This window comes from Periplaneta americana, chromosome 3 (assembly GCF_040183065.1).
Source record: "Periplaneta americana isolate PAMFEO1 chromosome 3, P.americana_PAMFEO1_priV1, whole genome shotgun sequence".
NCBI lineage: Eukaryota > Metazoa > Arthropoda > Insecta > Blattodea > Blattidae > Periplaneta > Periplaneta americana.
In genome coordinates, this window is record NC_091119.1 from 179,593,268 (window position 1) to 179,617,620 (window position 24,353).

At 34.6% G+C, this 24,353-nt stretch overlaps 1 protein-coding gene across 1 annotated transcript in view; it reads right to left on the reverse strand.

The window, feature by feature from the left end:
- Positions 1-298: 298 nt before the first annotated feature.
- The window catches only part of LOC138696866 (neuronal acetylcholine receptor subunit alpha-2-like), a 60,876-nt gene continuing 36,821 nt past the window's right edge, over positions 299-24,353 (reverse strand). Inside the window, exons 9-15 of the mRNA XM_069822318.1 lie at positions 22,179-22,223; positions 20,674-20,783; positions 18,283-18,493; positions 9,825-9,996; positions 4,601-4,753; positions 4,200-4,375; positions 299-3,022 (exon numbers count right to left, since the gene is read on the reverse strand). Of these exons, the coding sequence (XP_069678419.1) occupies positions 2,864-3,022; positions 4,200-4,375; positions 4,601-4,753; positions 9,825-9,996; positions 18,283-18,493; positions 20,674-20,783; positions 22,179-22,223 (1,026 nt within the window). The 3' untranslated portion in view covers positions 299-2,863. The remainder of the gene's footprint in view (positions 3,023-4,199; positions 4,376-4,600; positions 4,754-9,824; positions 9,997-18,282; positions 18,494-20,673; positions 20,784-22,178; positions 22,224-24,353) is intronic.

The following is a 24,353-nucleotide window of genomic DNA, read 5'->3' on the forward strand; positions in this document are numbered from 1 at the left end:
AATACTATCAATACGTTGTTACAGCCAGAAACTACTTTTATAGCAGACCTGACTGTACCTCCGTGCTGGAAGCGGGAGTTGTTGACATGAAAGTCCGGTCGCTTAGCCACTGGAAAGGCACAAGTCCCCAAGTTCCGAACTTTGGTCATGATACCGCCACTGCTTGCCTTCAGTACGTGAGCGAGACAGAGGGCAACGCGCAGCAAACTCCCCTTACCAATTTGAATGTTCGTGATTACACGATGTAATCACGATACCCAGTTTGGTCAAGTTTACATGATTAAATAAAAGACGCATGAACACTGTATAAATAAGTTTTACTACTGTATTATAAGATATACATGAACAGTTAAAATACTGTTAAATAGGCCTACGAATGTCTGATTCTGTTCAAATTATAGTAATGTTCTTATAACAAACATGAAGAGAACAGAAACAATTGAAGGGTTCAGAGCCATAGTGGCCAAGCCCCATTTATTAAAAACGGAGAAAGCAAGGGTTAAAGTTAAGTAAACACCATAATTTAATGAAGATTGACGTCTATATATATATATATATATATATATATATATATATATATAATTTGAACTGGTAATGGAAATTACGGGAGAACGGCTGGACGGATTTTAATAAATGACCCCTCATTTTGAAGCTTGGAACTTAAAGTTTTTCGGAAAAATAGTAGTTTTCAGTGAAATATCAATTTTTAAACATAATTTTCCTATTTTCCAAGATCCATCTGTCGTCAGTTTTGAGAACTAGCTAATAGCATTCAAGGCCGACTTGATATTCCCTTCGCTTTTTCGTAAAGGTGAAGCGAAGCGAGCATCAAGTCGGCCGTATTGCATTTCAGAATAAAATAAAACACATACTACAGTAAACAATATTACACGAAGGCCATGATCTGCAAGAATGCTGACATATTAAATTGGTTATTAAAAACTTAACTTACTAAAAATAATTTACAGGTTCGATTCTGTGGTGTGTAATTTTCTGGGTGCAGCTGTGTATTGTATATTAAAAACTACAAAACTTGAGGTGGTTTGATGACATTATTACCATTAGAAATGAAGTATTATTATAGTTAATGCCATGATGTGACTATCTTTCATTAATTATACATATTAATGCTATATTGATGATATGAAAGTGAAACGTTTTGGGGTTATAGAAGTAGATGTAGAGAATAACTTAAATTAGATTTTGATTTCTATATTTTACTGAGTGGCGGGTATAGTATATGTTACTGAAAGCTATAAAACTTACGTAACATAATAATATTATTAAAAATCAAATATTTTTATAATTATTAATCAAGTGGGGTTGGGTCTTTTTCATGTATTTAATGGCGGTGTGGTGTAGATATTTATATGCGTGGTTCTCTTCAGTATTGGCTCGAGAGAGAGTATCTTTCATTGTTATGGAAGCAAATAACTTTCCGAATGTCTGGTATTCTTAATTGAAAATAAATCTGAAAAATGTTGATTTGAACGTCTAATGAACTTAGTTTGCAGCATTTGCTGCACAAGCCACTAGTATCATTTAATTTTAATGTGCATACTTTATCTTACTTGATATATGTTTCGTTAAATTATGGTAATCACTTAATTTTAACTCTTGTTTTCTCCTTTTTTAATAAATGGCGCTTGGCTCACTATTGCTGTGAACCCTTCAATTCAGTATCGGTAATTGGGCAAAATATTAATTTAAAATAGTATTAAATAAAAGCAGTTGAAACTTCATTTACTCACCCTAATTAAGAAATGTTCTAAAACCGCCTCCATTCTTATTCAATATTTTTTACATCTGCTTAAGAAATGAAGTTCCCTTTGGAAAATGGATCCGGAGTCTTCTTCGGAGTTATTTTTAACTCCTTTCAGGGTATGTAGCCTATTTTTACACACTTCCTTGTTGAATATCTTCAGAGATTCTTACCGATAATTGTAACCACAATGCATAAATTCCATAATCTCATTCCATAATTTGGGTAATTAAATTATATACAGCGAAACCTCTCTTTAAGGACACCCCCAAGATACGGACATTCCTCATATACGGACAGATTTTTATGTCTCAACTTAAATAATATAGAAATAATGATAAATTTAACTCTCGTTTACGGACACTCTCAGACACTGACACGGACAGCTGTTTCACAGTCCTAAAGCTTGCTTTACCTCCTGACTGCGGACAGACTTGTATTTCAAGACCTAATGTGTAACAAAAATGGAAAATTTAGTGCAGAAACTCCTTAACATGAAAGAAAACAGTAAGGTCCGAGATCGTGAAATTGTATTCGATACACAATAGGGTTAGTAGGATTATTCTCTTCACTTCAATTATTTCTTTTTCGAGAGATATGGCACCTGAACGTAAAGGTTAAGTTGAAAATAGTAAATTACAGTACTGCATAACTGTAGACCTAGAATAAAAATGTATGGCACAGTACTGTATTTTCCTTTTTCGGTCTTATCTACTGTAGTTCAAAGTTGCAATGAATTTATTGTAGTGTACTGTATTTAGAATTATACTACAGTAATATATTTCATTTAAAGCGTGAAGGGATAAATAATTCATATTATAAATTTACTGTTAGATTGGGGAGCCTCCCTCCCAATAAAGGACACCTCCCAGATGCGGACAGATTGTTACGTCCCTTCTTGTCCGTAAATGAGAGGTTTCACTGTATTTTACATCAGTACCGGAACTGCGCTTTCTCTTTAACCAGCTTGTGGGAGCGTACTCCTGCCGATAGCGGAAGTTACAGTCTTCCGGTTGGGAGATAATTTGCTCACCCGCTTTTATTGAACATATTTTCAACAAAATTCTTAATTTTAGGAATTGTACCGTCGCAGAACAAATATTACGGTATAAAACCCACCAGAAGTACAAAGTATGTAAACAGGGTCACGACAAAGGTTAAAAAGTTGAACACTAATAAGAATGCGTCCCAGTCTGGCAACGACGCATTAGTGGCATTATCCACTGCTGTACCCTCGTTTCCAGATGTAGAAGTGTTTACCTGAAAAGAGAAAGACAAATAAAAGTGTTATAAATGTGATATACACCTTCTCATTTATACGTTTTACCTCTTCACAACGATTCATTTCTGTATCTTGTAACCATTATATTCTACTGATATTTAATTTTCTTTGCGTATCATTCAAAAGACATATACAGAATGTTTCATAATTAGGGACCGGATTTTTATGTAATATCAAGGTGTGAAATATGTACGTATTTATGTAAGAAAAATAAGCTGAATATGTATCAAAATATGTAAAATCATGAAAATATTTAATATCAATATCTGCGCTGGTTTGTATTGTTAAGCCTAGATATTTGTAATCTGATACAATTTTTAACTTTCTGTTCTTCATGATGATTTCTACTGTTTCTGATGCTCTTCCGCCGTTTCTGAGTGTCATCATTTCTGTCTTGTCCACATTTATATCAAATTTGTTTTTATTGCACCATTTTACCATGATGTTTATTGTTTGTAACTTTGTAAGGTCTTCAGACCCTACTACTATGTCGTTCGCTTATGCGTATGAGATCATTCCCTTCTTGATTTTTACAATACAAAGTAGTTGTATGAGTAAGGTTGCCTTTTGTTCACTCATATTTACAGTGGGCGGTAAGGGGTGAGCGCCTCTTTTACTTCCTGAAACTAAGATGTTATGTTTCGTCCCGAAATATATCCTTTCTCGGTAGGTAAAAAGGCTTTTTAAATCTGTGTATTTCAAATTGTAAACTTCCCCAACAGAAGTTTTCTTTTTCCTTTTAAAGAAGTAAAATTGAATAAAACCCCTAAATATGTAGATTTATGCAATATAAGCCATAATATGTAATGTGGGGTAAATCTGTATAAACATGTAGTATCAAATTTTAATAGATTAATGGTAATTACAAGATTCGCGAAGATTTGTTATTTATATATGGTTAGGTTGAAAGTAATATAATATATAATTACATAAAAATCCGGTCTCTATTCATAATTGTAGGTACAAACTGCAGGGGTGAGTAGATGACAATAAAATAAGGCAAAAGTCCTAATAAATATAGGTCTGGAAATCAGGAAAAAAATGTTGAATATTTCCAAAATTTTACTGCTGTAAACTGTACCTAGCCCCTTAAAGTATAAATACTAAGAGCTTTCTAAATTGAACTTCTGGATTTCTTGTGTAATTAAAACTTACATTTTGATTTGAATTATGAAAAATCAACACTTGTCCAACTCGTGTCTGAACGACCCATCTGGATAAAGCAGATGCCCAAATTGGTAGCACTACGGATGCCGTTTTAAGACCTCGAACAATGACAGTTGTAAATACTGCCATAGTCGCCAGGAACATGGAATCTCTGTAAAACGTCACTGTAACAAGAAATCATATTAGTTAACAGCTTGACATAACCAAGAATTTAAATTATAAAGAGAAAAAAACGTTCTTGAATCGTGCCTACGACATGGCACGTGGCATGCTATGTATATTACGTGGAGAGAAATGTAAACTATGTCGAAAAATCCAAAATATTTTACTCAATATTAGCTGCTATTAACTAATAAATAATTGAGAGTAGTTATATAAAATCAGCTCACCAATAAGAGGCGTCTTGTCTCCATTTGAAGGAAGCACTCGTCCTAGATGCATCAAAAACCCGAAGTGACACAAAACATCCACAGCTGCTAGTATCAACCTCTCTGACTCACTAGCCTCCATCCAGTAAGTCGCTAGGGTTACCAACATCAACACTGTAAATAAAGTGATCATCAAATGGTATGCGATAAAGTTTTCATATTAGAATTAATTTTGCCTAAGGGCAGGTCGTCACTGCAATCTCAACTCTCCCCAATCTTTCCTATTTTCTGCCTTCATCTTAGTTTCCTTATACGATCCACATATATGTTAATATTATTATCTGACATAATATTCTGCCCCGAACTTTTCTCCTGTTCACAATTCCTTCCATTGCATCCTTCAGTACGCAGTTTCTTCTCAGCCAGTGCCCCAGCCATTTCTTTTTCTCTTCCTGATCAGTTTCAGCATTATTCTTTCCTCACTTACTTTTTCGACCACTGCATGTAAACTTACAATTTCTTTGTATTGTATTTTTCTGGCAATAAACGATATTATTATTATTATTATTATTATTATTATTATTATTATTATTATTATTATTATTATTATTATTATCAGGGAAAGGATTTATATGTAAATACATATTTACTTATAAAGCTAATATAATTTATATTTTGCATTATCTTTATGTTTCACAATGTGTAGGGTTGAAAAATCCTACTTTTATTTTCCATATTTTTCCATATTTTAGAGTTTAGTACATATTTTCGTTAATTTCCATATATTTTCCATATTTCATATAAAACAGTCCATATTATATTAGGTTTAACAATAAAACAAAACAAAATTCCATTAACTTTTAAAAATACATTTCAACAATAGAGATTTAAACACATGTTCAGTAATCCCTTTAACATCAGAGTTATTTGAAAATTAGCAGTCCTATCAACAATGGGAAAGTAAGTTACAAAACTGTATTAATTTAATTTAAAATTTTTAACAGACTTCAGTTGTGCAGCTCAACAGTTAAATGCCAGTCAGAGTACACATAGGTTCAGTTTTGTAAATCATACTATAAAGACGGTAAATATGCCAAAAGTACGTCATTCAGTCAATTTAAAATCAAAACTAACAAGTTACATTTCAGAATTTAAAGAAGATGGTTTATCAACTGACAATAAAATATTATTTTGTAATTTGTGTCAGTGTGCAGTATCATCTACACAAAAGTTCCTGGTGCAACAACACATTACAACTAGTAAACATCAGGCCAACAAACAACTAAATTCCAAGCAGAGACAATTGTTTTTAACACAACCAACAACATCGAATGTAAGATCTGAGTTTAACATCGACCTGTGCCGTTCTCTCATCTCTGCTGATATTCCTCTCTACAAACTAAAGAATAAGGTCTTCAGGGAATTCCTTGAAAAATATACTCAACATACAATCCCGGATGAGTCAACACTTAGGAAGACGTATGCTCCATCCATCTACGATGAGACAATACAGAAGATAAGAGATGAAATTAAAGATAGTTCAATTTGGGTTTCCATTGATGAGACTCCCGACAAAGAAGGTAGACTTGTTGGTAATGTAGTTATCGGTTTGTTAAGTGAACAATATTCTGAACGAATTCTTTTACATTGTGATGTTCTAGAAAAGTGCAATAACAAAACTATAGTTAAACTGTTCAACGAAGCTATGGGTATCCTGTGGCCAAAGGGTATTATGTACGATAATGTGTTATTCTTTATTAGCGATGCTGCCCCTTATATGGTCAAAGCTGGACAAGCATTATCTGTTGTATATCCTAAATTGACTCATTTTACTTGTGTGGCGCATGCATTTCATCGTGTGGCAGAAGTGGTCAGAGACAATTTCCCTAAAGTAGATTTGTTGATTTCATCAGTGAAAAAAGTATTTCTCAAAGCTCCCAGTAGAGTTAACGTGTTGAAAGAAATGTACCCTGAAATTCCATTGCCACCAAAGCCAATTTTAACTAGATGGGGTACATGGCTAGAAGCAGTTGAATATTATGCCGAACATATAGACTCTATTAACAATGTTCTCCTTGCATTGGACTCTGAAGATGCAGTCTCAATTGATACTGCGAAAACAGTTACCTGTGACATAAGTGTGAAGAATGACTTAGCTCACATTCAGCATACATTTTCATGCATCATAAAAACGCTCAAAAGTCTCCAAAATAGGCACCTTTCACTATCTGAAAGTTTTGAAATTATAAATAGTACTGTGGAACAACTGAATCGTGGTAGAGGTAAAGTTGCAGATGCAGTAAGAGCTAAGGTGGACACTGTACTTTCAAAAAACCCTGGATATGAAGAACTACAAAAGGTTGTTGCTGTGATGAGTGGTGAATCAACAGTGAAGATTAACTTGGACTTATCCCCAGCAGACATTGTGAAATTGAATTATGTACCAGTTACTTCTTGTGACGTCGAACGCTCTTTTAGTCAGTATAAATCTATCCTCAGAGACAATAGAAGAAGATTCACTTTTCAGCACTTGAAAGAAATGTTTGTAACCTATTGTTATGGTAACAGACAATAAAAATTGTGTTTTGTTGAAACTACATTGGAAGATAAGGTACGTCCATTATATTTTTTGTTTAGTTTGATTAAAATGTACCAATATTTAACGTACATAGTCATTTTTTTATAATTTTAAGTCCATATTTAATTCCATATTTTGGTAAAAATCCATATTTAATTCCATATTTTGGTAAAAATAACTACATATATATTTACATATTTCATATATTTTTAGTCCATATAAATCCGTTCCCTGATTATTATTATTATTATTATTATTGTAGCTCGGATGTTTAGCCATTTATAACAGCTAAAATAGGCAGGCAAAAAAGGCAATAAAATGTAAAACAAAGGTACAATAAATTTTGAAAAAGACATACATTTTAAAAAGACATAATGTAATTTAGCAATAAATTTAAATTATATCGACATAAATCACAATTTTACTTCCTAGTTGACACATGTTGACTTATAGAATACTTTTTTTCGTGATTAACTGTCTTTTCACAAACCTTACATAACAAACCTGTCCCATCGGTTGAAAACATATGGACACCAAATTCACTAACGTTAGCATGAAGTTTACTTTGCAATGCACTAGCAGAGAAGGGCAGCACTGCTACTTGCAGACCTGTTACTAAATCTACATATTACTCTGTGAAAAGATTTATTACATCTACATACTTAGACTTCAACAAACAAAATTTGATAACACAATCTCAAGGGAAAAAATGGAACTCTCTGCATCATAATCCACAGTTAATTCCCGATTTACCACGAAAATCGTCTGTAGCTCTGCATTTAGATTGGCAACAGGCCATGATTGTTTGGCTAAACACCTGCATAGAATTGAAATATATCAGTCCCCTAACTGCCCATTGTGCAACTCAAACCAAGAAATGGATTCGGAACACCTCAAAATCTGTGCTTCAGTGGCTGGCCATGATAATATATTTGAAAAATATTGGAGTGCAAGAGGTCAATAATGACTTTATTGTCAAACGCCTGGCATTAGAAAACAACAACTCTTCAATGGTTTACTGAATTTGGGCATTCTAGCTAACCTATCTTATACCTTTTGTCACCCGACTATAACTGACTGTTCCTCACTCAAATTTCTTTCTCCTACAATAATAAATACGTGTAGCACGAAACTGTAACAGTAAGATTTGAAAATATGAAAACAAACAATTGAAAATGCTACGTGACAACTTCTATGGGAACGGGCTTAATATTTAAAATTATAAAGCCAATTGTTGGTATCGTGAAGACGTGACATATTTGTAACTGTGGATTGTCGATCACTATTCATATTACACCAACAACAAAACAATTCGTGTCATTCTGTCATAAATTTGAAGTCCCAACAACAATTGTTAAGGAAATTTCTATGATAGCTTTGAAGGGTTCTCTACAGATTTTACGGCGACATTGTACTTCAATTCAAATTAGAGTTGAATTTTCTCATTCTATTTTATTTTTTATCCGTATTTTGTTTTATTTTAATGCAAATTTTTCTTATTGTAGAACATTATCTACTCTAAATTTCAGTTTACTGTAAAAAAAACCTTTGTAAAAAATTTCTAATGTCACACTTTAAATGTTACTGTTCAACATTCTTCGTCTTTGGTAATCTCACTGAGTTGAGAAAGATTAGATATTATTTTAGCACGATTATTAGCAGATTAAGCACCGAAATAAATTACTTTTATTTACTACTGTTAGTAAAGTGAGTCATTGTTTCACATACTTGCATTTCATACACATTAAATTCTAATTATTAATTAGAAAATTGCAAATAAACAAGAAATATTGTTTTAAAATGACAAAAAAGGCATTTATTATTGAATTAGTAACAAAAAAGGAAAATAGACAAAATAAAAATTGGCCCTAACACTTTGATTTATCCCAAATCACATTTATACCTATGAAAATAATGATTTACTTGCACCCAATAAAAAAAGTATTTTGCCAAACATCTGAGCTCTAATTATTATTATTACTACTACTTACTTACTTACCTACTCACTGGCTTTTAAGAAACCCGGAGGTTCATTGCCGCCCTCACATAAGCCTGCCATTGGTCCCTATCCTGAGCAAGATTAATCCATTCTCTACCATCATATCCCACCTCCCTCAAATCCATTTTAATATTATCTTCCCACCTACGTCTCGGCCTCCCTAAAGGTCTTTTTTCCCTCCGGCCTCCCAACTAACACTCTATATGCATTTCTGGATTCGCCCATACGTGCTACATGCCCTGCTCATCTCAAACGTGTGGATTTAATGTTCCTAATTATGTCAGGTGAAGTATACAATGCGTGCAGTTCTGCATTGTGTAACTTTCTCTATTCTCTTGTAACTTCATCCCTCTTAGCCCCAAATATTTTCCTAAGCACCTTATTCTCAAACATCCTTAACATTATTATTATTATTATTATTATTATTATTATTATTATTATTATTATTATTACTAACTGTTGATAAATCATTAACCTATATCGAAAACAAAACATCTACCCTATTATCTCCTGGTCTAGTTGCCTCATAATTGGTGCCTTGTTGGTATCACTTGTGAGGTTCAGACCTGTCTTCGGACAGTTGACTAAACAACAACAACAAAACAAAACAGGACCAAAAGCTGCTCATTGTGTGTTACAATGTTGAACAGCATCATTTCAGAACTCACCAACAGCAGGCAGTATAACAGTAGCTGCGAAACTCCGTGGCTGCCTCCTCAACACGAATGTATAAACGCCACTGGAATAGACGTCTTCAAAAGAAGGAACCTCCTTCGACTCTATGGAAGAACTCGTGGATGTCACCTGCCACTCACGGTTGACGTTGGGATTATTTAGATACTGAAAAAATAAATACAGTAAAAACTCTATGAACGATCACTCCTCTTAAAAGGCCGATTTTTCTTAGAACTGTTGTAAAAACCCATAAAACAAATATATTTTTATATATTATATTAATGTATCGAAGTATATATGATATTTCCATGCACATATTCTGCGTCATCATACGATGAAAGAGTAATGGAACGGAGAAAAATTCTCTCCGGCGCCGGGATTTGAACCCGGGTTTTCAGCTTTACGTGCTGATGCTTTATCACTAAGCCACACCGGATACCACCCCGGCGTCGGACAGAATCGTCTCAGATTAAGTTCCAACTCTTGGGTTCCCTCTAGTGGCCGCCCTCTGCACTACGTCATAGATGTCTATGAACCCAAGAGTTGGAGCTTAATCTGAGACGATTCTGTCCGACACCGGGGTGGTATCCGGTGTGGCTTAGTGGATAAAGCATCAGCACCTAGAGCTGAAAACCCGGGTTCAAATCCCGGCGCCAGAGAGAATTTTTCTCCGTTCCATTACTCTTTCATCGTATGATGACGCAGAATATCTGCATGGAAATATCATATGTACTTCGGTACATTAATATAATATATATGATATGCGTAAATCACTTCGTGATTTAAGACGGCGCTTATTCCGTCGGATCCCGGTCAACTAGTCACTCATAACGAGTGCACCTCAGCACATGTGTGGACTTCGGTCCTACGTTCATAGACATCTAGAGGGCGGCCACTAGAGGGAACCCAAGAGTTGGAGCTTAATCTGAGACGATTCTGTCCGACGCCGGGGTGGTATCCGGTGTGGCTTAGTGGATAAAGCATCAGCACGTAGAGCTGAAAACCCGGGTTCAAATCCCGGCGCCGGAGAGAATTTTTCTCCGTTCCATTACTCTTTCATCGTAAATATATTTTTGCTTCCATCCCTCTCCACGACCACCGACCAAATACTAAATACGCGTTTTCCTAATTTCATCCCTTTTAAAAGACCAGATTTCAAAATTAAAGTACAGTATTATAATTTTACACTATAGTAGTTCAACTTGATACGAATACATAGGCCTACTTTACTGCATCTTCCAAGGTTAAAATTAAATTTGACGTTTTTATGTTTTATATACAGGGTAATTCACGAGGATTTACAGCCAGTTACGGAGCTTATTTCTGGAGACATTCTGAGTAAAAAATGGCATATAAACATTTGTCCTAATCTAAATATTTTCAGAGTTACATTAATTTGAAATTGTTTGTAAATTATTATTATTATTCTTTAGTTTTAAGGGTACAGGAATATTACAAATAGAGAATGAACTACTAAGAAGTATCATTTCTTTAATTAGCTGATATTCTCAAGCTAAAATTGTGTTTTGAATTCCTTAGTTGCTTCGTACTGAATTTTTTTCCTTCGATTTTTAACTACAAAATTACATTTTTCTTGCGCATTTATCACAACAATTGTTACAAATCACGCCAGTCTTATGAATTTTTCAACACTGTGCATTAGGATTCATAATTAACTTCTAAAGAATCAAGTATCTAAAGTCGTAAGATTTTGTAACAATTCTTGTGATAAGTGCATAAGAATGATTTAATTTTTAGTTAAAAATTGAAAACCAAATCTGTACAAAGGAATTAACAACACATTTTTAGCTTCAGAATATTACTCAATTAAGGAAATGATACTTCTGAATAGTTCATTCTCTATCTATACACTAATAATAAATCTGTAGCCGAAATTTTTATAGTAATTTTCGATTTTCCAAAAATAATTGGTCCTAACATAACCCTGAAACCGAAAATAGCATTTTTGAAATTTTTGTTTGTATGTCTGTCTGTATGTTTATTACCTTTTCACGCGATAATGGCTGAACCGATTTATATGAAAATTGGAATATAAATTAAGTTCGTTGTAACTTAGATTTTAGGCCATATGGCATTCAAAATACTTTATTTAAAAGGGGGGGTTATAAGGGGGACTGAATTAAATAAATCAAAATATCTCGCTTATTATTGATTTTTGTGAAAAATATTACATAACAAAAGTTTCTTTAAAAATGATTTCCCAAGTTTTATTCTTTACAAAATTTTGATAGCACTGATATTTAATGAGATAAATGAGTTTTAAAATTAAAATAACGCCATCTAAGGCGGTGCAATGAATTAAGAACAAATGACTTCGTCTATAAGGGCGTCTATAAGGCCCCTTGGACAACAACAATCGAAACAGGGGCCTTAGACATCAACAATCGAAAGCTATTAAACATAGCCTACAGAGAATGTTTCTGTGTTTTTATGAAGTAATATCAGAAGCTAAATTAACAGATTTGTATAATTAATTATTATTTCACCATTAGAAAGTGTAGTTTCTCGAGATGGACATAATGCTATAATGTTATTACAGTAACGTCTGAGTAAATCGAGGACAGGTAAGATTAAAATAGCTTCTTATGCACAGAAAATTTGATAGGCTATTTTGTACATTCGTTTTCTGTATTTCTTAAAATAATATTTATGTACACTCATTTTAATCTCTGAGAATTAACGAATAACGAGAGTGTATTGATTTAGTATGCAGTAATAGTACGTTAGCTTAGCAATCCATTATTTTATAATTCAAATTTTAACTATGCTCAATTGAATCGTGTTAAATACATAAAATATATATGCAATAAATGCAATGCAAAAAAAATTGGGTAATGAGCGAAGCAGATTATCTTGCGCTGTTGTAAAAGTTGTTCCCTGGATCAAACGTCCTATTTTAATTATGTAATTACTTTATATTTATTTCTAACAGGTGCAGCGGAGCGCACGGGTACGGCTAGTTTCTAATATTATTTTACTTTTAAAACTAAAGAATAATGATATTTTACAAACAATTTCAAATTAGTGTAATTCTGACAATATTGAGATTAGGACAAATGTTTATATGACTTTTTTGCTCAGAATGTCTTCGGAAATAAGCTCCGAAAGGGACAGTAAATCCTCGTGAATCACCTTTATAACTCACAAAAGTGATCATGAATACTTATCGAAACTTTGCAGAAACCATAACGTAAAATGTCGCGTGGTTGAAAATTGTCACCCAGAGGAATAAAACCTTAGCTACACAAGTTATATGAGCAACTTAAAGACTGAAACTAAAGAATGTTATTATGTAAGCTAGGTTATAAAGGTTCCTAAAGCCTAACGGTTGTAAAAACTTTCTAGGCAATACAATGAAAAGAAAAACGCTGGTTGACAGGTGTCCCCAACACGTGTACTGAAGAGATATGTTGAAAAATAGTTCATAAATTGCTCTATCTGTTCCAATAAATATTTTCATTACATTACGTTTTTTTTTTCTCTACACGGTCCAAGGGAAACTTATTTTGTGCGAGATCGTGCGTATTTGCTTGCTTTCCGCACAAAACCAATACGCGGTAAGTGTGAAATACCACATTCAGTATTCCCAACGTAACACACATAACAATTTCCCTCTTCTTACCGCTTAAGCGCCATATTCACTTTACTGCTTTAGGCTTTTAACATATTATTTTTAGAGACGTTTAACATAGTAATAATTATAAATTGGAAACTTAGCACTGCAATTTCACCTAAATTGCACTGCTAATTATTCTTTTTAAATATTTGCAAAAATTAAGTAAACTCTACAACACCACAAAAGTTACTGCATTTGTAATTCAAGTAACATTAAGGAAGCCGTGAAAAAATCAACAAGATTCCAGATGCCGATGTTATGTTATATAAATAATATTGTTACAATATTAAAATGAAAAATAAATCATTACATAACCTTACCGTTTGTTTTAAGTTCGCATTTATAGACTGGGGGAAAAAAAAAGACAGACGTATATCACGACCTGCTGGAATATAGTAAACACAGAAAATATTTTATAGCAACAATGTTGAAGATAGATATTTTAGGTTTTAAAAGTTGCCGTCATTGAACAGAAACCAAGATGGAGATTTCATTGCAACTAATTAGAAATTCCTCTTTTAGGTATGTAATAAATAGACTTCGTGGAATTGCCACGAGATTCGCAAGGTTTACTGTGCACGCAGTATAGACTGTATGAGAAGGAGGCGTGTCTCTGATGTAAACACTGAGCAGTATACTGCGGTTACAATAAAACCTGTATCCTGCATTCAAGAAATATAATGAATGATCATTGAAGTAGGAAATGTCTAAACATGTAAATATACAATTATTTTATAGTGAGATATATTAACTCTTAAAATTTAATGTAAGATACATCATTCTTGAATATGTGCATTGCAGTGAAGAGTTACGTACATTTTGACCGACTGCAAAGTAACCTCCTCCGATGGTCACTTAAACAGTTTGTATATTGGGAACTTGTAGTTCAACATCACACGACGTAATACGTGCATTTCTTAAGAACGGGAAGTCACTACTTTTTAGTACACCAACTTCAGACGTCTTGTCGTGATCTGATAGTACATAATTTATAGTACGAAGTTGTGAATAGGCAGAATTTTTTGCAATAATGTTTCTCAACTTACATTTCACTTTATCTTAAATTAGTGAATTGTTATTTTGGATAACGGTTTGTGATACTTTATCCACTATATTAAGGGCTTCTGAGAGTTGTAGTTTAGACGATTCTAACAGGTTGATGCTTTTGGACACGATTTTAAAATTAGAATCAATGACAATATCTTTCAATAGCTATAACAGCGGAATTGTCTGTGCTATCCAATGCATGAATTACCTCCATTATTTTTCCGTAATATTCTGCATAATAATTAACAGAATTCAACCACGTTTCTCAACGGGTCAAGACTGGCTGCGGGGGTAAGGTTATTCCAGGAGTAATTGTTTGGAACAGCAACACTCTCAATGTAGTATGTTCTATTGAATTTGTCTGCACTGAACAAATGTTAAACTTTGACTATTCCAACCACAGTAATGCAAAAACAAGTGCTTACATAGGTATACATTAGCTCTAGCTGCTCTGTCTATTTGGACCGATCACAACTCTTAACATGAACTGCTTATACTACGAGACCGGGCGGTCGCTCGCCTCCTCTATACTACCGTACATCGGCAACCTGATTGCATGCTGCGTGTGGCAATTCAACGAAGTCTACTAATAAACGATCTTCGCACAAAATACTGTACAGGACTGGTAACTGTGTCCGCGGTCTTGTTGGTGAGGAAAAGGTTTTCTGAGGGAAGCGAAGAGGGAGGGGGGAGTTGAGCTTATTGGTAAACGTACTATTATGCGTGCAAGAAACATTTCCTCTTACCTTGTCTTCGCCTAGGCTTGCAGTGGGATGCAGACGGAGTCGCGTTTCACTCGGATTCTTCAGAAGATGAACTGCCATTTTTACTATCGCTGCCCCCGGCTTCACTATCACTATCAGTGTTCAAGTTGATTGATATTTGGTCAATTACATCTGGAACTACTCCGTCCTTTTCCCAGTATTCTGCTTCTAAATTGGCGACGTGGTGGCAGAAACCTGCCCAATCTTGTCGTGTTACCTCCTGTATTGCGTTCTTCGTAGTTTCGCGCAGCTTTGTTAAAGACAAATCTCCTGTAACATTCGTGTCCCTTACAATTCTCTTGATTTTCGACCATGCGAGTTCGATGACATTTAGATCACACATATATGGAGGAAGACGTATCACAACATGTCCACTACCTGACAACATGTTATCTATTCCATACGTCTTCTCCTTTGGTTTCAGTGGAAGAATCAGTTTATAAAGGTCGTTCTTACGCATTGTCTCATTGCACTCGACTCCTTTCTTTCTCAGCCACTCTATCATGTCCCCTTTGAGGACATAGGGTGATGGCGCTTTATCAACCTGAATACAATGGTATGGTGCATTGTCTAAAACGACAACAGAATTTGGCTGAAGATTTGGCATAAGTTGATTAACTACCCACTTTTGAAAATTGCCGCTATTCATTTGCCCATGGTAGTCTCCTGTTGTAGAGCCAGCTTTGTATATTAGTTCTGCACCGGCAAGAAAACCACTTGCGCCCCCGGCATGTAGTATTTATCAGTCTGTTCCCCGAATTCATATTGTCCTGAACTCCCATTACGTCATCACTTTGCCAACATCTTTGGTGAGTTAGATTGCTATCGACCCACGTCTCGTCTACGTACACAATTTCACGTCCTTCTTCTCGATATTTCTTCATTTTACGCAGATAGTTTGCCCTCCAATCTATAATATCCGGTCTTTCTACCAAGATTTTTCGTTTTGACTGGCATTTCCTCCATCTAAACCCCATGCTTTTCACGACTCTGTTTAGTGATTTTCTGCCCCAAGGAAAATTGGTTTTTTCTTTAATTGCCGTCAAAAGTTTAGGTATTGTCGGCACTCTCTTTTCTTGAATATAAAAGTCAACACACTTGTTGAAGTCGTCTACATGCAGTATATTACGAGATATTCGTCTCTTCTTTCCTGGCCATTTCAGAAGTCTATCCGGACTGTTTTCTTTTCTTATCCTATGTTCCTTCCTAATCTTCTTTATTGCACTATATCCCACTCCAGTGTATTCGGCCGCTCTTTCAGTTGATTTATTTAAGGCAGTCGTGGCGAAAATGCGACTCACGAGCACATTGTGGCTCGCAGTGCTTTTCTCTCGCTTCCTACCTACAACCCCCACCCTCTCACACACTGGAGTCAAACTCCGTTCTATTTGTATTTGTCTCGCACCTGAGAGTGACGTATCGTCGCAATATCTCTCTCGAAACCATGTACCTCTACAAATACGAAAGTTTCAAGTAGGATGGGAGAATGCATTCTTTTGCTTACAATATGATGAAAATATTAAATGTATGATTTGTTCACAAATATTACTAGGAAAACGGTTATATAACATAAAACGGCATTATAAGTTACTACATGTTACTGATGAAACATTAAAAGGTTAAGTGTTATTGTTATTATTATTATTATTATTATTATTATTATTATTATTATCATTATTATCTCTGTATGTAGATTCTTTTACAGCAGATGTACGAATAATGCGGTTAGATTTTCAATTTAAACTCACAGATTTACAATGTGACGTTAAATGAAAGCTAGATGTAAGGACTTGACAGATATTGAACTTTTCAAATCTTTGGAAAAAAAAAAAAAAAAAAAATATTTGAAGCTTCGTTCTTTCGCTTGCACTGTTGAAGCCATGTTCGCTGTAACTTACGTTTGTGAAAAATTATTTTCAACAATGAAAATAGTAAAAATTAAATTTAGATCACGACTGACAGACAAATACCTTCGTGATCAACTACGATTGGCAGTAAGTGACATAATTCCTGATTTTGAAACTTTGTCGCAGAGACATTCTGAAGACAGTTAATTTTAGGTTGTGATAATGTGTCCTATGTTTTCTTGTTCATTTCTTTCTTCGTTACACGTCCTAAACATTAACTTCCCCTTCGGTTGTCCGCCTCCCTCCATAGGTGCTATGCACGTTGCAGCTTACACAGTGGCTCGGCGCACCATGGCCTTTTCGCCACGGCTGATTTAAGGGAATCCTCAAATGTTTTTGCACTCTTTCCTCATCGCACTTCTCTATGATGTTAGCTATTATTTCTCTTGCTTCACTATGAATAGTTGTGTTTGCCTTTCTATTAGCCATACTAAACGAAAGTGTTTAAGACTATCGTTCTTGCTAATATCACTGCTCTATAATCTCGCACTATTATTCCTATACTATAGCTATACACATCCTATACTATTTTATCACTACACTACACTACACTATGCTAATCCTATACTAGATATACGCACTACACTGAATTACACAGATTTACTGTAATTACTGTATAAGGAAGTTCTGAATTGAACAATGTAAAGAATACTGTAAACTCAAGTTGACTGCACTCTCGCAATATATATTCAGAACTGGTAGTTGTCTGTCAATGTCATAGAAAGGCCACCCCCATCCCGAACCTTTAGTACCTACCCTCTTCCCCGCGGTTGCGGCAGACCCCTCTCACACTGACACAGTTACTAGTCCTCCACAGTAATGTACGATACACGAGCGGTATGTTTGTTTTCATGTTCTCGGAAATTAAAAAAGCTAAACTACGTTTCGCTTTTTCAATCTTTTCCTCGAACATGAAAACATCAACATACCGCTCTTGTAACGCATATTACTATTCTGGACACGCCTCGTAATAAGCACTCCCACCTGCTCGGCTATTACTGATTCTGTAAGGCGGGAATCACGGCGTTCTCGTCCGCTAGGCGAGGCAGTGAATCCCCCGCGGGTAGGGAGGATGCCTTTTGTGTAAGACACGTACCAAATCTACTTCCGTGATGCGTATCTTGTCCTCTTCGTGGAAGAGTATGCCGATTTCCAGCCTACACGTGTGGGAATCGTAAGGCCATAAGGTCAGGTCTGCAGAACAGGTAATCGTGTGGATGTAAGGAGGCACGCATATCACAAACCCGTCGGAGTACACCATGCACAAGGCAGGTCGTATTAACGTGATCACGTTACCCATGTCAGCTCTGCAACAAGAAATGAGGATTACGGTCTTGCCTTACTTTCCTTTATTAAGTTGCCTGTAGCTCGCTTTGTTGGCTTGAAATATGCTCGTCATTTTTAATTCACTTGAATGAATTGCAACTCGCTTAAGGTTATGGATCTGTGAAATTTATAACTTCCACATTTTTATATCAATTAATCAGAAACTTTTACCACATATTTCTTACAAAGAGGACATGCAATACACAATTTTTAACACTAGTATATCAGAATAATTTCAAGGGAAAAATTGTTCCGGGGTCGGGTATCGATCCCGGGACCTCTGGTTGAACGTATCAGCGCTCTTTCCAACTGAGCTACCCGGGAACTCCACCCGACACCGTCTCAACTTTTACCTTTATATCCACACAACTCGCGTGGGCTGACGAAACGCCAGAGACCCACATCGAGTGCACACAATCTCTGTGTGACTTGGAATTGTGGTTTTCTGTTAACGTACACAGTGACGTATATATTATGCAAATCTAGTCTTTCAGGTAAGGCTCCCTGTAAAGCAGATTTGAATAATTTCAAGGGAAAAATTGTTCCGGGACCGGGTATCGATCCCGGGACCTCTGGTTGAACGTACCAGCGCTCTTTCCAACTGAGCTACCCGGGAACTCCACCCGACACCGTCTCAACTTTTCCCTTTATATCCACACAGCTCGCGTGGGCTGACGATTGTGGGCAGAGATTGTGTGCGCTCGATGTGGGTCTCTGGCGTTTCGTCAGCCCACGCGAGTTGTGTGGATATAACGGGAAAAGTTGAGACGGTGTCGGGTGGAGTTCCCGGGTAGCTCAGTTGGAAAGAGCGCTGGTACGTTCAACCAGAGGTCCCGGGATCGATACCCGGCCCCGGAACAATTTTTCCCTTGAAATTATTCAAATCTGCTTTACAGGGAGCCTTACCTGAAAGACTAGATTTGCACTAGTATATCACTTAGGAATATATTAATTTATTTATGGTGATCACTTTCAAGTGCTAATAGTGTATTATTCTATACTAGCCGTACCCGTGCGCTCCGCTGCACCTGTTAGAAATAAATATAAAGTAATTACATAATTAAAATAGGGCAATTGGATCCAGGGAACATTCGTGTTTGATAGAAGGATAAATCGTTTAATATGTTACTTAATTTAAATTGCATCCAAATAATTAAAATGCGATCATTTTGGTCCAGAGACCACTCATTTGGTGCAATGACAATTCCTTTAACATGTTTCTAATTTTTATTACATGCAACCATAGTTTAATAAACATCGACATCATTTAGATTTAATGTGTATACTTTATTTTACTTGCTATAGGTTTCCATTGAATTATGGTAATAACTTAATTCTAATCCTTGTTTTCTACGTATTCAGTAAATGGCGTTTGGCCCACTATGGTTCTGAACACTTCAAATACAGTAACTTAAATTATATTATATAATATTACATTACATATATTATATTACATTACATTATACTTTCCAATGGTGAAATAATAATTAATTATACAAATCGGTCAATTTAGCTTCCGATATTACTTCATACAAACACAGAAACATTCTCTGTGGGCCATCTTTCATAGCTTTCGATTGTTGCTGTCCAAGGCCCCTTATAGACGAAGTCATTTGTTTTTTATTTCATCATACGGCCTTAGATGGCAGTTATTTTAATTTTAAAACTCATTTATCTCATTAAATATCAGTCCTATCAAACTTTCTCAAGGAATAAAACTTAACGCAAATTATTTTTAAAGAAACTTTTGTTATGTAACATTTTTCACAAAAATCAATAATAAGCGAGATATTTCGATTTATTTAATTCAGGCCCCCTTATAACCCCCCTTTTAAATAATGTATTTTGAGTGTCATATAGCCTAAAATCTAAGTTACAACGAACATAATTTATATTCCAATTTTCATCGAAATCCGTCATCCATTATCGCGTGAAAAGGTAACAAACATACAGACAGACAGACATACTAACAAAAATGTCAAAAAAGCGATTTTCGGTTTCAGGGTGGTTAATTATATATGTTAAAACCAATTATTTTTGGAAAATCGAAAATTACCAGAAAAATTTCGGCTACAGATTTATTATTAGTATAGATTTATCGACAATTCAATGTTCTCTTAAGTTCATAAGTTTGTTTACGAAAATGATGAATATTACTTACGCTGTGTAATCTCCCACGTCAGGCTTCCACACGTAATAGCTGATCACTCGCATCCTATCGATGTTGTCGTAATTGGCTGCATCCCATTTAAGACGAAAATCATGCCACCCCTGCAAACAGCAACTGAGTTGTACAGACAGATACGACATCAATACATATTTCCAAAGTTTCGAGAAAAAGAAAAGAGTTGTCAAAAAGTTTCAATCGATGGTAATGCGCCATATCTTGTCATTTTCAGCATGCATTAAAGAGGAACATAATTACTTTCATAATTTGTTACATTACAGAGAGAGGCGAATGAGCATTACCATGATGACTAGGAGGAGGATAAGGATTAGAATGATTAGGCCTACGATTATTAGGATGAGGAAGGGGATTAGATAATGACGATTAAAATGAGGTAAAATGAGGATGACGGCGATGAGGATGAGATTAGGATGAAATAATGATGAGGATGTGATTAAGATAATTATGATTATGATTAGGATTAGGATGATAGGAATTAGGTTGGGGATTAGGATGCTAATATGATGATGATGATTAGGATGATGATGATGACGATTATAAATGATGATGTTGAGGATTAAGGTCAGGACGAGGACAAGGACGAGGACTAAGAATAGGATAACGATTATTATTACTCGCATTATTATTTTTATTATTATTATTATTATCATTATTACTCGTATTATTATTATTGCTCGTATTATTATTATTATTATTATTATTTTTATTATTATTACTCGTATCATTATTATTATTATTATTATTATTATTATTATTATTATTATTATTATTACTCGTATCATTATTATTACTCATTGTTACATTACAGAGAGATGCGAATGAGCATTACCATGATGACAATGAGGAGGATGAGGGTTAGAATGATTAGGCCTAAGATTATTAGGATGAGGAAGGGGATTAGATGATGACGATCAAAACGAGGTAAAATGAGGATGACGGCGATGAGGATGAGATTAGGATGAAATAATGATGAGGATGTGATTAAGATAATTATGATTATGATTAGGATTAGGATGATAGGAATTAGGTTGGGGATTAGGATGCTAATATGATGATGATGATTAGGATGATGATGATGACGATTATAAATGATGATGTTGAGGATAAAGGTCAGGACGAGGACAAGGACGAGGACTAAGAATAGGATAACGATTATTATTACTCGCATTATTATTTTTATTATTATTATTGTTATTACTCGTATTATTATTACTCGTATTATTATTATTACTATTATTATTATTACTTTTATTATTATTATTATTATTATTATTATTATTATTATTATTATTATTATTATATTTGAATGACGTAAGTATAGGAAGAACAAACATAAGAAAATTCTGAAATCTATGTTTGTTGTACGTACAATAACGTAAATTGTACTTTTCAGAAAAAGACATGGGCATGATCCAGGCAGGTATTGGCCTTGTATTATTACTGTTTTCAGTTATGTAATATTCACTGCGCAAACTCACCACTCTCAGCCAGCTGTGTATTTCAAGAACGTCTGTCTTGTCGTCCTGAAATGAAATGCGCAAAAAAATTAATTTCTGATATATATTTTGTATTTAACTTTTACAATTCATTGTTTAATATTTAATTATTCTATTTTTAACAAACAATTGCCTTAGGTATTTCTCACAGCTACATGACTGATCTGTTTCATCTCGTATCTACAATGGACTCTTTTCGTGGTAGACTGGGACATTGTTTGGATGTGGATGGTTCTCATTTTGAGAATCTGTTATAAACTTTAGTGATCGTGTTTTGTTTACTTCTATGGCCTACTCAACATAATTTTACATATTTGTTTCAAGTTTGAAGACCAGGAAACAAGTTTAATAATTAATAGTTAAAAGACATTAAACGAGTGAATGAGTAAATTTTCTACACATTCATACGTAAAATTTAATGGAGATCCGGAAAACGTAAATGAAGAGTCCACTGCAAGAATGATGGATGTCATTTGGAATACATTTTGCAGGAGAAGCAATTGAAAGTTTGAAATGCTTAGCGCTCAAATCTTAACTGTGATTTTCCGATCATTACTGGACAATGACTATCAGTGTTAATGCCATATAACTCTATGTACATTCTATATGTCTGAAGCTATGCATTGACAGTCTTGGTTCATTTTCGACAAGAAAGTGACATCCATCATTCTTCCAGTGGACTCTTCAAATTTTAATATATGATGTCATTTAAAAAATAAGTTTGCTGTCACAATCTTATGTCTGAATAACTCATTTTTTTCGAACACTGGTATCGTACTCGTATTATATGGTTTATCTCCAACAGCTTTTGAATAAACCTTTTTTTCTTGTAAAATTAAAATTTAAGAAGTTATTAGCAATATTCCATACTTATTTTTCACCCTGTATAAACAAATATACATATATTATTAAAGACATTAACTCATTGACATTTAATGAAAAGTTAATTATTACATTGACGTTTAATATAGCCTAATATAAATATAACAATCAAATACATAGCACAAGAAAACTGATACAACGCCAACATAATAGACAACATAATACGTAAGACAAAGCATAACCACAAAAAACAGAAGAATACAACACAAACACAAGAACACAAAAAATACATCACACTAACATACGAAAACAAAAACACACATAAAATTGCAACCTCATTCAAGAAATTAAATTACAACATCGCATACAGAACAAATAACACTCTACAAAAACATCTCAACACACAAATAAACAAATACAACCACACAGGCGTATATAAACTCAAATGTAACAACTTCTACATAGGACAGACAGGCAGATCATTTCAAACACGTTACAAAGAACATATCACAGCCATAACAAAATTACAAAACACCTCCACATATGCAGAACACATCACAAATGCCAACCACAACTACAGAGACATCAACACAGACATGGAAATGCAGCACATCCAACCAAAAAGCCAGAAACTCAACATACTAGAACAATATGAAATATACAGACACACGAAAACACACCCCAACGATATTCTCAACACACAACTCAATTTCAAAATACATACACTACGAACGCACCCTCGCAGGAAACAACAAGAGGCGCCAAGACCAACAACGACCAGTTCTGAAGATGACCCATAAATAGGTCGAAACATGTAAACAAGGTACGTTAAAATTTAACACAAGGAAGTCTTATCATACATATTCCGAAGTGATACAGTGTTTTTTTTTATTTTATTGGGTTATTTTTACTACGCTGTATCAACATCTAGGTTATTCAGCGTCTGAATCAAATGAAGGTGATAATGCCGGTGAAATGAGTCCGGGGTCTAGCACCGAAAGTTACCCAGCATTTGCTCGTATTGAGTTGAGGGAAAACCCTGGAAAAAACCTCAACCAGGTAACTTGCCCCGACCGGGATTCGAACCCGGGCCACCTGGTTTCGCGGCCAGACGCGCTGACCGTTACTCCACAGGTGTAGACGATACAGTATTAAAAGTTGTGTAATGAAGATTATATAAATACATAAATTGATGCAAGACTAAAAAAAAAATTAAATTGTTGATTACATTCAATAATATTTTTATTATTTGTTTTATTTGAAGAGCATATAAAATCAATAAGACACCTTGAGTGCACATGTGTCAAATATTATAACACGACGCAAAGAGGAATA